The 15,454-nt window shown below is 42.2% G+C and overlaps 1 protein-coding gene across 1 annotated transcript in view; it reads left to right on the plus strand.

Moving 5' to 3' along the window:
* The window catches only part of STARD13 (StAR related lipid transfer domain containing 13), a 303,961-nt gene that overhangs the window by 126,400 nt on the left and 162,107 nt on the right, over positions 1 to 15,454 (plus strand). The window contains exon 5 of the mRNA XM_019474868.1: positions 5,985 to 6,018. Within this exon, the coding sequence (XP_019330413.1) occupies positions 5,985 to 6,018 (34 nt within the window). The remainder of the gene's footprint in view (positions 1 to 5,984; positions 6,019 to 15,454) is intronic.

Consider the following 15,454-nt stretch of genomic DNA (forward strand, 5'->3'; position numbering starts at 1 on the left):
GCTGAAGCTAACGTTGATGTGAAGAACAAGATTGCCTTGATTAGTGCTGTGCGTATTCTTAATATCTTACACTGTTTTAAAATACCATGATGAAAACAGCATAAAAACATTGATTTCTTAATAATGTTTTCTTATTCCAAATATTAAAGAGTCTAGAAAAGGGGACCTGGACCCAAGTTGCCCCATTTCATAGAACAGAATAGAATCATAGAATGGTTTGGGTTGGAAAGGACCTTAAAGATCATCTAGTTCCAACCCCCCTGCCATGGGCAGGGACACCTTCCACTAGGCTGCTCAAAGCCTCATCCAGCCTGGCCTTGAACCCTTCCAATGATGGGGTATCCACAACTTCTCTGGGCAACCTGTTCCAGTGTCTCACCACCCTCACAGTAAAGAATTTCTTCCTAACATCTAACCTAAATCTACCCTCTTTCAGTTTAAAACCATTACTCCTCGTCCTCCCTGATAAAGAGTCCCTCCCCATCTTTTCTGTAGGCCCCTTTTAAGTACTGGTAGGCTGCTATAAGGTCTCCCTGAAGCCTTCTCTAAGCTAGACAACCCCAACTCTCTCACCCTGTTCTCACAGGGGAGGTGCTCCAGCCCCCTGATCATCTTTGTGGCCCTCCTCTGGACCTGCTTGAGCAGGTCCATGTCCTTCTTCTGTAGGGCGCACAGGGGAGGTGCTCCAGCCCCCTGATCATCTTTGTGGCCCTCCTCTGGACCTGCTTGAGCAGGTCCATGTCTTTCTTATGCTGAGGGCCCCGGAGATGAACACAGTACTCCAGGTGAGGTCTCACCAGAGCAGAGGCAGAGAATCACCTCCCTTGACCTGCTGGCCACACTTCTTGTGAATGAGGAAGTGGACTTGCTCGACTGCAGAGTAGGGAGCTGCTTACCCTTCTTTCTTTCTTTGACCCCATCAGTCATGAACAGTTTGCAGTGCAATAGCTCAGCTTCAGTGGAAGAAATTGAGAATTTCCCCTTCCCCTTACTTTCTAACCTGGTGAGGAGGCCAGCACGCTGTGATGCAGCAGGTATGAGGCTGAATCCCATCCAACCAAGATGTGTCTTCCATGCCCCAAGTGACTTCTCTAATAACGCTCAGGCTGTATATTAAACATGGTCTCCAAGAACATCTCCACAGTGTCTGTATTATAAAGGAAAATTATAAGCCCAGTTGTCAGCCTTTGAAGATACAACATAAGCACCTAAATCCAGTAGAGGTTTCAAGCCTGTACAAAAGATCGGTGCCAAGTCTCTGGGAGAAATCGGATTTCTGACACAGCGGTCTCAGCAGTGTTTTCTACAGGATAACTTCAATATTGCCATTATTCTCAGCTGACTAATGCTCTCTAGGGAACTTGCAAGTGTAATCCAGACTGAAGATCTCATTGCTGGGGCCAGGCAACTTCAAGTTAAGGCTGACATCGCTGAATGTCATAATATTACTTTCCATTTTGGGCTGTAGAACTTTGTTTTGAAGTAATAACTAGGATTTGCTTTCCTTCTGTCAACATCTTTCTGAAAGGGTCTAATAAACCTGCTAATCAGGTGATTGAGTTTTGCATGTGGATTGCTGGTTTCCTCCTTTAGAACTGTCTATGTGTCACTTTAATTAAAGCCTAGCAGATTATTAAATCGCTAGAATGAAGAACCAGCAGGATTTTCAGTCTTTATACTTTGCAGGACCTTTTCCAGCTCAGAGTGCTTTTCTTCTGTATCAGTTAACCAGTAAGAAGTCATACAGATTTATCCTTTTTTCCTCTGAAGGAAGTGTTGTGTTTCAGAGTGGTGCTGCTGGTGCTGCTGGTTGCTCACCACAGAACCTACGCTTGCTGAATCCAAAGTCTTTTTTATTAAAAGCAGATGTCAAGTAGTCCTGTCAAAATGACAGGGTTTATTTGATAGCAGTGGTATTCTTGATACCATATCTATGTTGAATAAATTCTCTGGCTTTTTATTAAACATCCAGAAGAGTTATTTGCATGCTGGACAGAAACACTAATTACCTTTTTTTTGGGGGGGAGGAGGGTGTGGTTTCCTGAGAGTGAATGATTACAGTTTGACAGGTACTCTGAAATATCAGTGGCAGATTTGGGCATATTTGAAATTAGAGCATAAAATAGCTAATAGCTAATAGGAGTTGATAGAAAAGAGGGAAACAAAAGGCTTGGATACAAAACTTTTCTTTTTTCTTTTAAATGGTATATGATATTACGGGATTGGCTGGCATTGCAGAATCCCTGTGCTGTTGCAAATTAAAATGGTTTTGAAGTTGTTTGAGTCAACCGTTTCGTATTCATCTTCTGTGTCGGAAAAAAGCTTTTATGTGACAATAAGCTTACTGGGACATTATTAAATCATTTAATCCAGTTGTTTGATGAGTTCCATGCTCTGATCACTTATAATCATGAAAGATTATGTATACATCAGAGAAACAATTTTTTGATGAGTGTGTTTATTTTGCTTGTTGAGTTTGTAATGCTGGTGTTTTGCTTCTACCTTCAGTTCCACTTAATCCAAAGAGTTCATTTGAGTAATTTGTTTCCACACAGAATGCCTTTCAGGAAAATCTTTCAGGTTCTTTATAAATGCACTATATTCACTTTCCTCCCCTCAACAGATCTACAGCCTTTCTCCCCTGCTTTGCTCTGTGCCCCAAATACACTTTTTCACATGTATGGCTCTGTAAGTGAAAGGTGGCTTTAATGGGATCACTCACACGCTTAAAGGTGTCCCTGGTTTTAGTTATCTGTTGAACAGAGATGTTATTTTCATCTTGCTCTACGGGGTTCAGATTCAGGTAATGATTTCTAACACATTCTCTGGGCATCTTGTTCATCTGTACAGGACCCATAAATTTAATACTGTGGACTCGGAGGCTATGTTTATAGGGCAATATAAATGTGGTCCAGGGACCAGTCCCTTGCGCAAGGCCAAGTGGCACGGCTGTCCCCTCATGCCCATTGCTGAGGGCACGCTTTCCAATAGCTGGCTTGCTCTGAGCAGAGCTCTTCCGAGCAGTTCGTAACAAAGCCAGAGCTGCTGCGGCAGGTGGACAAACCCGGGTACGGTGCTTCGGCCTCATCAATGGCCATCTTTTATTTAGCAGTGTAGATGAGCCCTCTGCGCTTCACTTCATTGCAAGTTGTCCCTTGATCTAGTTGCACCGCCGCTGAGGGAAGTCTTGCCTGATTCACAAGGCTGGCTCATCCTGCTCTGATCATAAAGCAAGGGGTGGTGCTGCACAAGCAGGCTTCTTGGGAGCCTTTGTTTGCGTAGATGAACACGGGATGGCCCTGCTGAGATACAGGACTGCTGAGGGGGAAGAAATGGAACCAGTATCTAATAAATTTCTGGTTTCTGCCTGCTGGTTTACATGCTTCAGCAAATAAAACATGGTTATATCAGCAGAGTGTGTTTGTCTTTGGCTTCTGTTTGACACTTCCACTTGCAAAATTGCTACAGCTGGAGTTGTAAGCAAATGATTTCTTTATTATTCATAGCAGCAGGTGCTGCAACAGCCTTTTGGCTAGAGTTGTACTCTCTTGGTCCATGGTTTCTATATATTTGATTAGATGGTGCCACACTGCTCAGATGGGATGCTCGTCCTCCAATAAATGTATTTTGTTATACAATCAGTTATATAGTGCATTATCATTATTATTTCCATAAATCACTTTTAGTTGGCAGCTTTCTGTTGCCACTTGGGATTGTTCCAGCAACAATTTGCATCCTTTTTGTATGTCATCCTAAAAAGATTTTGAAAGTTAACATAGCCTGGGTTTGGTTTTATAATAGCTGGTGCCCTTCTGGCTGCGCTAGAACACAGAAACCAGCTATCAAGGCAGGATTGACATATTTATTTTGATTCACATATCGTTTATGTATTCTTCAAGAAGTGCTTATCCCAAGATTCAGTATGGCAATTTAGGCACCCACCTCCAGTGTGCTTATGCCAGCATTGTGATGCTAAAAATCAGGTGCCTGTCACCAGCAGGGTGAATGAGAGCAACGCAGCTCGCTGCAAGGTGGAGGGACAGAATGATGTTCTTCACTCAGAAAGGCAGCCCACAAACCCGGCACGCTGATGTGGGACCTGCCTGTCCCTTGCCAATCAACACGCCATGTGTCTGAATTTCCTATTCCTCTATGGAAGCGAGGTGCTTCTGCTAGAGCCCTCTCCTGAGGGCTCAGCACTGACTCTTTTTAAGTGATGCTGCTAGAGAAATTTTGGCTTGTAGCGCTGTAGTTCTGCTCCTTACTCTTCACAGAACGGGGCAACGTATAAAGACTCAGGAAATAAGCTGAATTTCCTCTTCAGCCAGATGGGAATCAAAAGCACATTCTCCCTTTCTAGGCTGTAGAAGACCTAGGGGGAGGCGAATCCTCCAGCCTCTCTAAGAGCAAGTGCAGAAGAGGTCTGGCACAAGGGTCTGTGCAGGTACCACAGAGCCTGGCACTGGTGGGCCCTCACTGGGGAATGGGGCTCAGCTCCAGTCTCTCAGAGCATTTCATCATCACTGAGCTAAAAATCAAAAAGGAGCCTGGGTGAAATCTATACAAATCAATTCAGTCCAGGCAAACACGCAGCAGTGTGCGGGAGCCAGAGCTGGCCTCGACTTGGAGCTAAAGCCAAGCTACAAACTGCCATTAACAAAACCTGATTTGGACTCAGCCACCCATTATTTTCCCATCTAGAAGTGACCACCGCACTTGGTGCCTGCTGGCTAAAGACAGGCTAACTTCGGCTGCTGCTCAGGCAGACCTTCAAATGGAGCAAGAGGCTTTTTTACAATGAAATTGCCTTGCAGAAGGGAAAACAACTGTAGTCTAGCTGTGCTTTTCCTATTATTAAGAGAGATGCTTAACTAATTCAGTTCTGTGCTTAGAGGAGGAATTTTCCAATATCTCAGTAAAATTCTTCACGAAATAAAAGGTAAATAAAAAACATGTTTCTATGGACAGATTCCTATCAAGGCTGCAGAGGCAATATTGACTGAAGAGATAACGGAGCACTTGGTGCATCTGACGGAAAGGTGCAGATGGTTGTCCATATGGGGACAAGCAGATAACAAGAACAGGGAGTGTGTCACTGCAAGGTACAGGAGCGGCTGCCTTTTCAGCTGGCTGCAGACTGGGTACTTCACACGTGTGAGTTCACTGGTATCTGGAAGAATCATTTCAGCCTTCTGTTTATATTAAAAAAAAAAAAAAAGATGCAGTTTCACCCATTATGCTAGTTTCATATACAGGCTGCACTGCTGGGAGAGTTGATGGATCTATCGTATGAAAGGAGAATGGGTGATACACATTTAATCACTGGCAACAACCTCCTGATTTAGGCACTGAAAGCTATTAAAGAGAAAAGTAATGGACCAAGAGTCGCATCCAAGTATGGTGTTAATGGTACCCCTTTCAGTTAGCATGGCAGACCCGAAGCAGGGAGATGAAAAATGTGAAGAACACAAGACAGCAGGCCAGTTTGGCCACGTCCCTCAGACAGAGGGACCCTTTCCTGGTCACAGATGAATAAGCACCATCACTGCCGCTCTGAGCTGCCATAGCCACAGTGTGCTCTGTTTTGGTGTACCTGTCTGTACAGCTGCCCACACGTGCCTCGCCGGCAGCCTGCGTGCTGCCTCCCCGAGCCCCACCGACATCGTGAGACCCTTTCAGGCATGTTCCAGTGTGCTGGACATCATGTATCCTTGCAGTACGTACCCTGCTTGTGCCAGAGACTGCTCCTAAGCTCACGCCCTGCAAGACAGGTAAACCTGGTTTGAGAATGTGCACCAGGTTGTCCTTAGCAAGCAAAACTAGACATTCCCCATGATTTTTATTGATGAGCTCTGGATTTTATGCCCTGTGTAAGGTGATGACGATGTTTAAGAATGACATATATTGTCATCCTTAAATGTGGAACTTATTTGAAGGAAAAAAAAAGTATAATTATTAAACAAAAATTAATTTATTTCTTACAGGTGCTGTTTCAGAAGCTGTGTAAGGAAAACGCAGGTAAGACACTGCATTACTTATTGAAAGGTTCTTGGTGGCTTGTGTAGACATGCATGCGTTGATGGAGGACCCGTGGGAATCTCTGCTATTCTGAGTTTTAGTTATTTCGTGCAGTTGCTATGATCACTTCCATGCTGTTGTTCATGACGTAGTGGTGTAGGATTTATGTGGCTCTTTGGACAGCTGATAATTCAGCAACTTTTGACTTACACCTCACAAAGCAAGTTCTGAAATAACAGGGATAAAACCAAGTATTTGTTATTGGTGTCAGAGTGGGACTAAAGGGCTTGCCGTGGCACTGGCGGGCGTAGTGGTGAGCCGAGGTGAGGTGCACCTGAGTGCATTTTCCAGCTCAGCGCTCGCAGAGCAGCCAAGTCTGGTGAAGAGGCTCATTACACAGGCACATTTTCCAAAAAATTTAACACCCCCCCCAGGCCTTGTCCCCAGTGGCAGAGTCACGGTGCCCACATCACTCCTTAGCGTGAGCTCACTAGCCGGTTAATGCAGTTGCCGATATTAACAGCATTGGTGAGTTTGACTATTCTGTGGAAATTATTTAGTTACAGCTGACGTTCTGTGAGGCACCAAGATCAGAGCAGTAAGTGGAGTTAACGGAATGGATACCCTGAACCCCACGTACATTAGCATTCCAGGAGTTAAGGAAAGGTTTGGGTAGACATATATACACACAGAGATCCTGATTCAGCAAGATACTTAACATGCAATTAAACCCACATTTGACAAAACCAATTCATTGCAACGGGGAGTAAGCAACTGCTTGGACGATTTGCTTAATTGAGGGTAAATGTCCTTATTAAATTGTAATGAAGCACAATTAAGAAATACAGAGAAAAAAACCTGCTTCCCAGAATGGGGGTTACTGGAATTTAATAACAGTCCCACAGTTTTGCAAAAAGAAATGTTCCCAAAGTCTAAGTGAATCCTCATTCCCACAAAAGCCTTTGCCAGCTAGAAATATTTCAATCGTAAAACAACTGACCTCCGGAGTCACCTATTTCTGACTGCTTTTTCTGTTTCATTAGTCAATATGTATGCAGTGTGTGTCAATTAAAATGAAAGCAATTGGACGTCACTGTTGTAATTATCCCTCTGTCCCTAGATGACTTAGCATCTTTTTTTGGCCTGAAGGACTAGTTTAAGCCAGTTTGCTAACTCGGTGATTTTTTCCTGTTCAGAGTAGCATCTGTCTCTGCTCTAAATTGCATCCTCGGCTCTTTCCAAGGGCCACCTTAACTCTGTTAGAAACAGATGAATGAAGCCTTCTGCAGCCAGTGTCACTGATTCAGTGGCTCTGCTGGCAAACGTGTTGACTTAGCAAAATGTCAGCAACCCTGGCCTAGAAAACCCAGGTCTCCATCAGCAATTTCGCCCTCATGTACTTAACATCAGGTCAACAAAACACGAAGGCTGTTGAGCATAGTATAAACATAAGTATTTTCATTCAAGTTCTGTGCACATTAAGTTTTTCTGCTTTATGAGTTATATGTGTATTTATTCCATGATGGTATTTGCCAATGAAACATATGCCTGTGCTTTTCCAAAGCTAAACAAATCCCATCAATTTTGAGATTGATTTAGCAATTGTTTTTATTGTTTTCATTGCTTGGATCAAAACCTCTCTGTGACACTGAAGACTTGCTTTATAAAGAAAAGGAAAACACATCAATGGCACATAAATTTTAAATAAAACTGACTATTTTAGCAGTGCTCCTATTTTTTACTATGATTAATTTTTGAATTGTTTTACTTTTATGATAACATTCATTTTGTTAGCAAAAGAGATAAAGTTTAGCACACACTTTACAGTAGAACATGATGGTTGAAAATTTGATAGCTGCAGACATGAAAGAAGAATGACAGGTCATTTTCTGACACACTTTGGTCACTGAGGTGGAACTTTAGTCATGGAAATCTAGCATATGATAGAGCTGGTAATAAATTTATCATTAAAATGCTTCTGGCAGAAAATGCCCGTTTCTTCAAACTGAACCATTTTACAGGAAAAGGTTAGCATCCATTAATTTTTCTTTCAAATCATTTCTGTAAAATAGGTGCACATGTCTTGACATGTGATGATCTAACAGGTTTCAAAGTGACAAGTTTTCATTTCTATTTGGCTTTGAAAATTTTGGCTTTGAAATTTGTTATGTTAGAGCATTTAAAAAAACCCCAACATTATTTAAATCTAAAAAATGGCCAAATCTATGTCTTGTACTGAGGGACAGGGTTCCTTCCAGATTTGCAGTTCCTAAACATTTCTGATATTTTCTCTGCTTTCTGGATAAGAAATTTTTTTCTGTTTTGGAATTTCTCACGTGTCCTGAGAACACGTGTCCTGCCCGTATCGGCCACGTACAGAACACATCACTCTTCTGCTCAAGTTCATTTTCTGCACCACTTTCCTCTTACATTATCACTTCTTATTCTTTCTCATTTGCGTTTGTCATTTCTTCTTCTGGCCTCTGTCTTGGGAAAAGCTCTCTCAAACTAGAGCTCTCAAGGCCCAAAAAAGTCATTTCCCGAGGTACCGGTGGGTCATAGTGGGGCAGCACCCTGACCTCCTCACCATACAGCATCAACCCTTTCGGATGGAGACGGCCCCTCTAACCCCATCCCAGCAGGAGCTGGGGACGTACAGGGCAGCTCAGAGCTGCTGCAGCCAGGGTGGGGGGTCCTGCAGCCCTTTCCCCAGGGCTGGGCTGTCCTTGGCTTCTAGTCATTCTCCACATAAGCCATATTTGTGTGTGAGAAGAAAAAAAAACCTGCCCTTTGGACTGTTGTTCTCTCTCTTGCTTGCATTTTATTTTACAACTTTTTTTTTTTTTTACAAATAAATGCAATATTTTGAGGCTTCCATTCCCTGGATTTGCAGTGGGCTCCTCGCAATATGTTAAGCGGGATACCTGAAATGTGCTCTAAGGAAAGACAAAGCTGCACAGACCACCCAGGCCTCCTGGGGAACCTCCTTTGAAGTACCAGTATTGCCGGCAGTGTTGCTGCATGCCAGACAGACCTAGTACCATTATTTCCAGAAGTAATAATACTGGTACTGGTGCATGCACTGGAAATAATGATGTTCTGACCATTAAAAAAATTGTACATTAAGAAAAAATATTAAATAGCAGCAAGGTGTGACTCTAGAGGCATGAATTTATTCTGCTTTCAGTTTTCTTTAGTAGTGGCAGGGTGCAGCATGGGCTGGTGGCTTCCTGGGGACCAGGGACAGACGCGGGGACAGGGTCAGACACGGCCCCAGGATGGCTGGGTAGGGCTGTGGGGACGGGGATGGGCTGAGGCTGAGATGGGATGTCAGCCTGCAGGTTGTTCCCAGCTCAGTGGGGCCCATGGCCGGGCAGGGCTGCGGCAGAGCTGGAGACCAGCCCTGCTGCAGCGTCGTGAGGCTGGGATGGACAACCCTGGGCTGGGCTGAAATGGGGCTCCACAAAGACTTGGAAATTTATATATTTATATAATTGCACACTACTAAGTAAATACAATGTTATTAGGAGTTAGATCTAGGTTGCAAACATGGTGTCACCCACACCCTTTAAGATGTAGTTAGCAAAGCGCAAGGGACAGTTGCAAGAGAGAATAAGCACTTTGGAGTGGGAAAGGTGCTTTTCATGTAGACAGGCTTACCCTTGGTCTGTAGGTTAGCAAGTTGTCCATCGGCTCGGTGTAGAAGCAGTAGACAAGATTCACACTTGTACTCCTTGTACGTGATGGATGGCATGAATAAGTAAGTTTTATGAATATGTAAAAAACATCCTATACTGTGGCTTTGCCAAGACCTGTAAAAATACCAGTTTCATCCACTGAGCCCTACTTTCTTTCAGAATGAACATGACTATCCTGGTGGTAACTGTGGTTCCAACCATTAAACCACATTCCTGCTGTCATTAATAGGTGATGTCATTAATAGGACTGCCGCAGTCCCATCACTATGCAATAGACCATTCTGTTCAAGTCATCATCTTCAATGCTTTTCTTCTCATATTGCCAGGTACATAACACCAAACCCAGTCTGCACCACCTATCTCTGTTCTGGACTTGTAATCCAGGAGGTCGGAATTGCGTGCTGTGGTACCGCAGAGGACGCCTTGGTTAGCTGCTCCTCTTGCCATCAGACTGCTGCTGGGTTTTTAGATAGCCCGTGGTAGTCACTATTAAAACCTGGCTGACTGACGCTATGCATCCCTACTAACTCCTAGTCTATCTCTTAGCAAAAAATATTCTGTTCAGCTTGAGCATTCTAGCTGCCTAATGTATTTTAAAGTTATCACCACATAGCTCAAGATGACTAACAGAGCACACTTCATCACGGGTAGGGAAAATGAGCTTTTACTTTGCTGACAAAAATCTGAAGTCAGATTAAAAGCTGACACATCCTCTATTTTAGTGGTATGTATGAAACACTAAATATAGCAGCGTGCTCGTGTATTTGCTGATGCACGGTAATGTAGAACAGCAATGGGCTGGCAAGGAAGATGGTGCACTGCAGTAATACGATAAAATCCTCATGTGACCTTGGCCGTTTCAGAAGTAGTCTGTGGATAATTGTGTATCCTTGACTGATATATTACAAAATTCACATAGAGGCAGTTGTAGTCCCAGGGCTTTAACGAATAGCCTGATCCTGCAATATTTTTCCAGGCACAATGCTAATTGACTTCAAGGAGAGACCTCCGTAGCTTAAGAAACCAGAACTGTGCTGTACAGCAGCTGTATATGAACAACTGCCAACAAAGGGCCTGACTCTGGGAACTGAGAGGGAACTGCAACTCCATCTGGCCCTTGTTAGAAACTGTAGGTGCTTGATTCATCACAAGATCAAACTCATATACAGTAGTTCCCACTGGCTACATATTTTTGTGTTTCCTTGGTCATATAATGCTTTGTGCTCATTTTTATATTTAACAAGGAGTTACGGGTTGATCACACTGTGAACAGGGAAACGGATGTGGCTCACAGAACCATAACCTGTTCTGGGATTTTCCTCTCGCTTGTGGGCAGATGGAGGAGGTGATCTCTTTCAGCCTTTCACTTGCCATGGATGCTTGGCAAGTGTGCTGGAGGTGAAGCTGAGGCTATATCCATGAGGTCCCTTGTCCCATCCTCTGCAGGGAAGAGCAGCAGCTGGGTTAGACGTTCTGCAGTCCCTCCCAAGACCTAGGTAGTACTCATGTCTCATGCTGTCATTACTCCAGCTACGAGAGTTTACCCAAGATGAGAACCTGACCTTAAATAACTGGGGAAAAGAAAACATCCTCATCCAGTGGTTCCGTGCATTTACTAGAAAGCAGAGTGGGGTCACTTTGACATGTTTCCAACACGAAGTGGAGATGCTTACTTTGGACTGAAAAATGAACAGGCTGTTTTCCCCAACAGTGGTAACAGTGAAAGTAAACTAGTGAATAAACCCAGCTGTTTGGTGGCCTTGGCCTGTTAACTAGTTAAGCTCTGTATTGCTCAAATTAGCAGTAGGTAGACTTGGTGCTTCTCCTGCAGTCAGTGCATCAGAGGGTCATTTCATTTGGCTCCTGTTCTAACTTCTGTGCGGTGGCAGTTTGGCTCCCAAAATTAGGCAGTGAGGTTGCCTCTTCCTGCCTATATGTTTCTTTCATAATCAGCAATGATAGAACAAACCCCTTCTTTGCTCTTCTGAAAAGGCAAATCTTTGCTACTCAGCTCCTACTGATGTATTGGATCAGCTGAGGGCAAACTGTGATCCTCAGCTCTCAAAAGCAAGAGGAAAATGAGAACCCTTACTAGATATATATCTCAGGATATTGCTGTTTCTAAAAAAAAAAAGACAGGTGTAGTTTAAAAGCATGTATGTTTACTGTTTTAATATGTGAATTATAGACAAAAGCTTGATCTATTAAGGAATACTCTGAATTTTATATAAGAAACTTCTCTACCAATGAAGCAGTAATGTAGAAAGACACTTTATACACATGCTAATACTCAATGTCATTCTAAATATCTTCCTCCGTTTCCCTGCTCCATAGTTCTTTCTGTAACTTTGATTTTCAGTCAACAGAAAAATATGTAAAAGACTAGAGCTGGTAAACGTTAAAAATAATGTCTATTCAATAACTGTACAAAATATAGGTGGTTTCAGAATGAAAATATTATAAACATTTTTCCTACTTTAACTCATTTTTGTTTACAGTTTGGACTACTAAAGAGAGTTGAACACTAAACAACTGAGAGATGAGCTTGGATTTGTCTGCTTTTGAGACTTAACAAGATCTGACAGGAACCGTGGTGTAAATGGTGATCTAATGCAAATTGATAAATTGCTCTAAAGTTTTGGCTCTGTTGGAATTAGGGGGTGTTGGTTTCCAGCAACTAAGGTCAGACATGGAGCCACAGGATTCCTGAGTCATTTCTTCTGTGACTGAACAAATGTCTGACAAAGGTTGTGGACAAACAGCCATATTCAGCTCCATTGCATCTGAGCAACCAACTTTCTTTAAACTGGGGTTTTCCAAGAGTCATGGCAGACGGCACGTTGTGGCATTTAACATTTATTCCAAAAGTAACAAATGCCTGGAAAATTTTCACTGAATAATAGATGGGGCAGAGGATGGGACAAGGGACCTCATTGTTTTCTATTTCAGTTAGACCTTTCACTCAGACCCCTCTGATAGCCACAATGCAAGCTATGTCCTTGTATTTTATTTCCTGGGCAAGGTATAACTTCAAAAGTTTGAAGGTTTGACTTTTTAAAGTATGCAAGCAGCAAAATAAATCTTTAGTGTTTTATAATGCTAACTGAGCATTACCACTTTGAGAGAGACACACACACATGGAAGAATGAGCTCTATAGCAGGAGCTTTTTGTTTTCACAGAAAGCATTTCTAATGGGTAGCAGTTCCAGCAATTTTAGTGTTCCCCATTAGAAAACATTTCCCTCACGTAATGATTCTCTAGGTTCAGTTTTTGCTATTTAACTATGTAGGATCAATTCCTAAGGAGTAACTTGTGAGTTTTTGTGCTGTATCGGAGTGACAGGTAGCTCCTCTCTGAAAGACTCAGGACACAAGATAGATTCTGCATTGTTTCTTTGTTTGCAAGTTGGACAGGCAAACACAGAGGAATGCTTCTGGCTGGAACATATGCTTAATATAAGTTATTTGGGACAATAAAGCTATCAAACGAAGTAGCCAGTTTCTGACCTTTTGCAGCATAGGACCTTTTGTGGGACCATACTCAGACCATGCCACTGTTTCATGCTATTGAACAACCTGCCATGGTGCAACCTCTGCTCAGAGATGGCCACAGCACAAAAAGACACAGCGTCTGTGTAACTGTGACTGGCTATGGTCGGCGACACCAATCTCCACTTCCATGAGCACCAGAGTGATGAAACCCTTTACTGTTGCTCATGTTAGGATTGAACGCAGGATCTCTAGACATGAGTCTCAACACCTTGCACTTGAGTAATAACCACATTAACTTGAAGGAAGTAATCACTGCATAAGCCTCTCCCTAAATATAATGGGACCACTAGAGGAGGACAAAGAGCCGTGTAGTGTTAATGTCAACTACAGGGACACCTTCTTAAGAAACGGAAGAATTGCTTTAGCAAGCTTTTCAACTGAAAACCATCCAGTCTCTGCCCTTCCTGTTCTCTGTATTAGATTCCATCCAGGCCAGCAAGTTGCTATGACAGAAATGCACACGGAGATGTTGGTATTTACTGAGCGCTCAGCACAAGGCAAAAACAAATTAGTAACTTCCACCATGCTGTCAAGCCACAGCTGAAGTGCAGCAATAGGAGGAGGCCAGAGCTGCATACGAACGCAAAAGACATGCCAAAGCCGTCCCATGGGTAATTCCATTGCATACAATGGCATTTGTCAGTTGTGATTTTGGCTTTGTGTCTTTATGAAGGCACAGCAGTAAGAAAGGCAAGTTCAAGAAAAGAGATGGCCAAAAAGTTGCTTTATATATGGGTATTATTAAGTGGATCTGAAATTGCTATTCCAGCCTTGGTGAAGTGTTGGCTTTTGACATGGGGTCTGAGAAGGTAAGGGCTTTAGGCTTTCATTTGAAATTTGTTTATATTAGGTACGTACCTACCCTGGAATTTTTGTTGGTTCCCAAAGACTCTGTCATATGAGGCTAGTATGTATGTCAGAACAATTTGTTTTAAAGCAAAAGGACAAATTTTTCCCTGGTGTTAATTCTTGTGAAAACTAATGGGTTTACATCAGAGTTGACTTAAGCACCAATTCAATGATGATTTTAGATTAAGAAATATGATTAAATAGTCAAGAAGTTGCTCAGCACACTCTGTGCAAGGCATAGGTCTGCCTGATTGCCATGCAGGTTTTTAGTATTAGCTGCAAATTTATGAATAGGAAGGACAGACTGCAACATGTGCAATGTTTGAAATTTGGTTTGGATGACTTCTATGTGGAAATGTAAAAGGAAATGCTGAATTTACTTTTAAGCAGTTGATTAAAAATTCATTTATTCCATGAACTACAACTGATAATATTTTTTTAATTACCTCAACAGTTACAGTTGTCATTGTATATTGCTTAGTAGTAACTGCCATTTTCTGGAATCCTTAGCTTACTAGGGGTCGTAAGTATTTCTCCTGACTTTAAATTCAATCCTTATTGCAATATAGATTACATATGATATGTAATTGACATTAAGATAACACTTGCTAGTGAGAAAAACTTGCTTTTAAAAGTCAGAAAAACACCCGTCTGTAAGTATCACTGAAGTTATTAGATTGGTTGAATGGTTTTGAAGTCCATAATTATCAATTTCTTTTAAAATTGCCTTAATTCTGAGAAGTAAACTGATTCTAGCATAGAATCTTGCAGGTTTATCCTGTAGAATATTAAGGATTCCTCCTTTGTAGAACCTAATTCTACGCCGATTGCAGTCACTGGCAACTTGGTGGGGGGAAGGATTAGTCTCTTAATGGTGCATTTATAACTGTGTAGAAAATTATTTCTATCTGTAAAGAAAAAAAAAAACCTTCCACTTTTCACAGCATTTCAGACTCAAACAACTCCTCTAAGTAGCTGAGGAAACGGGAAGCTCGGGAGCATTATATTTCATAAAATGTATATAGTTCTTTTAGCAAAGTCTTAAAACGACAGCTTACTTGGATTGCTACTTAAGTCATTTATTATTTTTAAATTGTTCATACTGAGGTAGTGACAATGGGCCTCAGGCCCTGAGTAGTGTCCTTTTGAGCACCGTACAGGCAGAATGGTAGTCCTTCCCTCACAAACCTTACAGCCTTATATTATCATCGATGTTCTTCATACAAAAAGGTGACTGTTAAAACATTTACATTTGTTTCTAATTCATGATTCAAATCATTTGCCCAGAGCTTATTTTCATGCATGTTGGTCCATGAGCTGGTGTCCAGGTTATGGTC

The sequence above is a fragment of the Aptenodytes forsteri genome, unplaced genomic scaffold, assembly GCF_000699145.1.
Source record: "Aptenodytes forsteri isolate BGI_AS27 unplaced genomic scaffold, ASM69914v1 Scaffold155, whole genome shotgun sequence".
NCBI classification, from domain to species: domain Eukaryota; kingdom Metazoa; phylum Chordata; class Aves; order Sphenisciformes; family Spheniscidae; genus Aptenodytes; species Aptenodytes forsteri.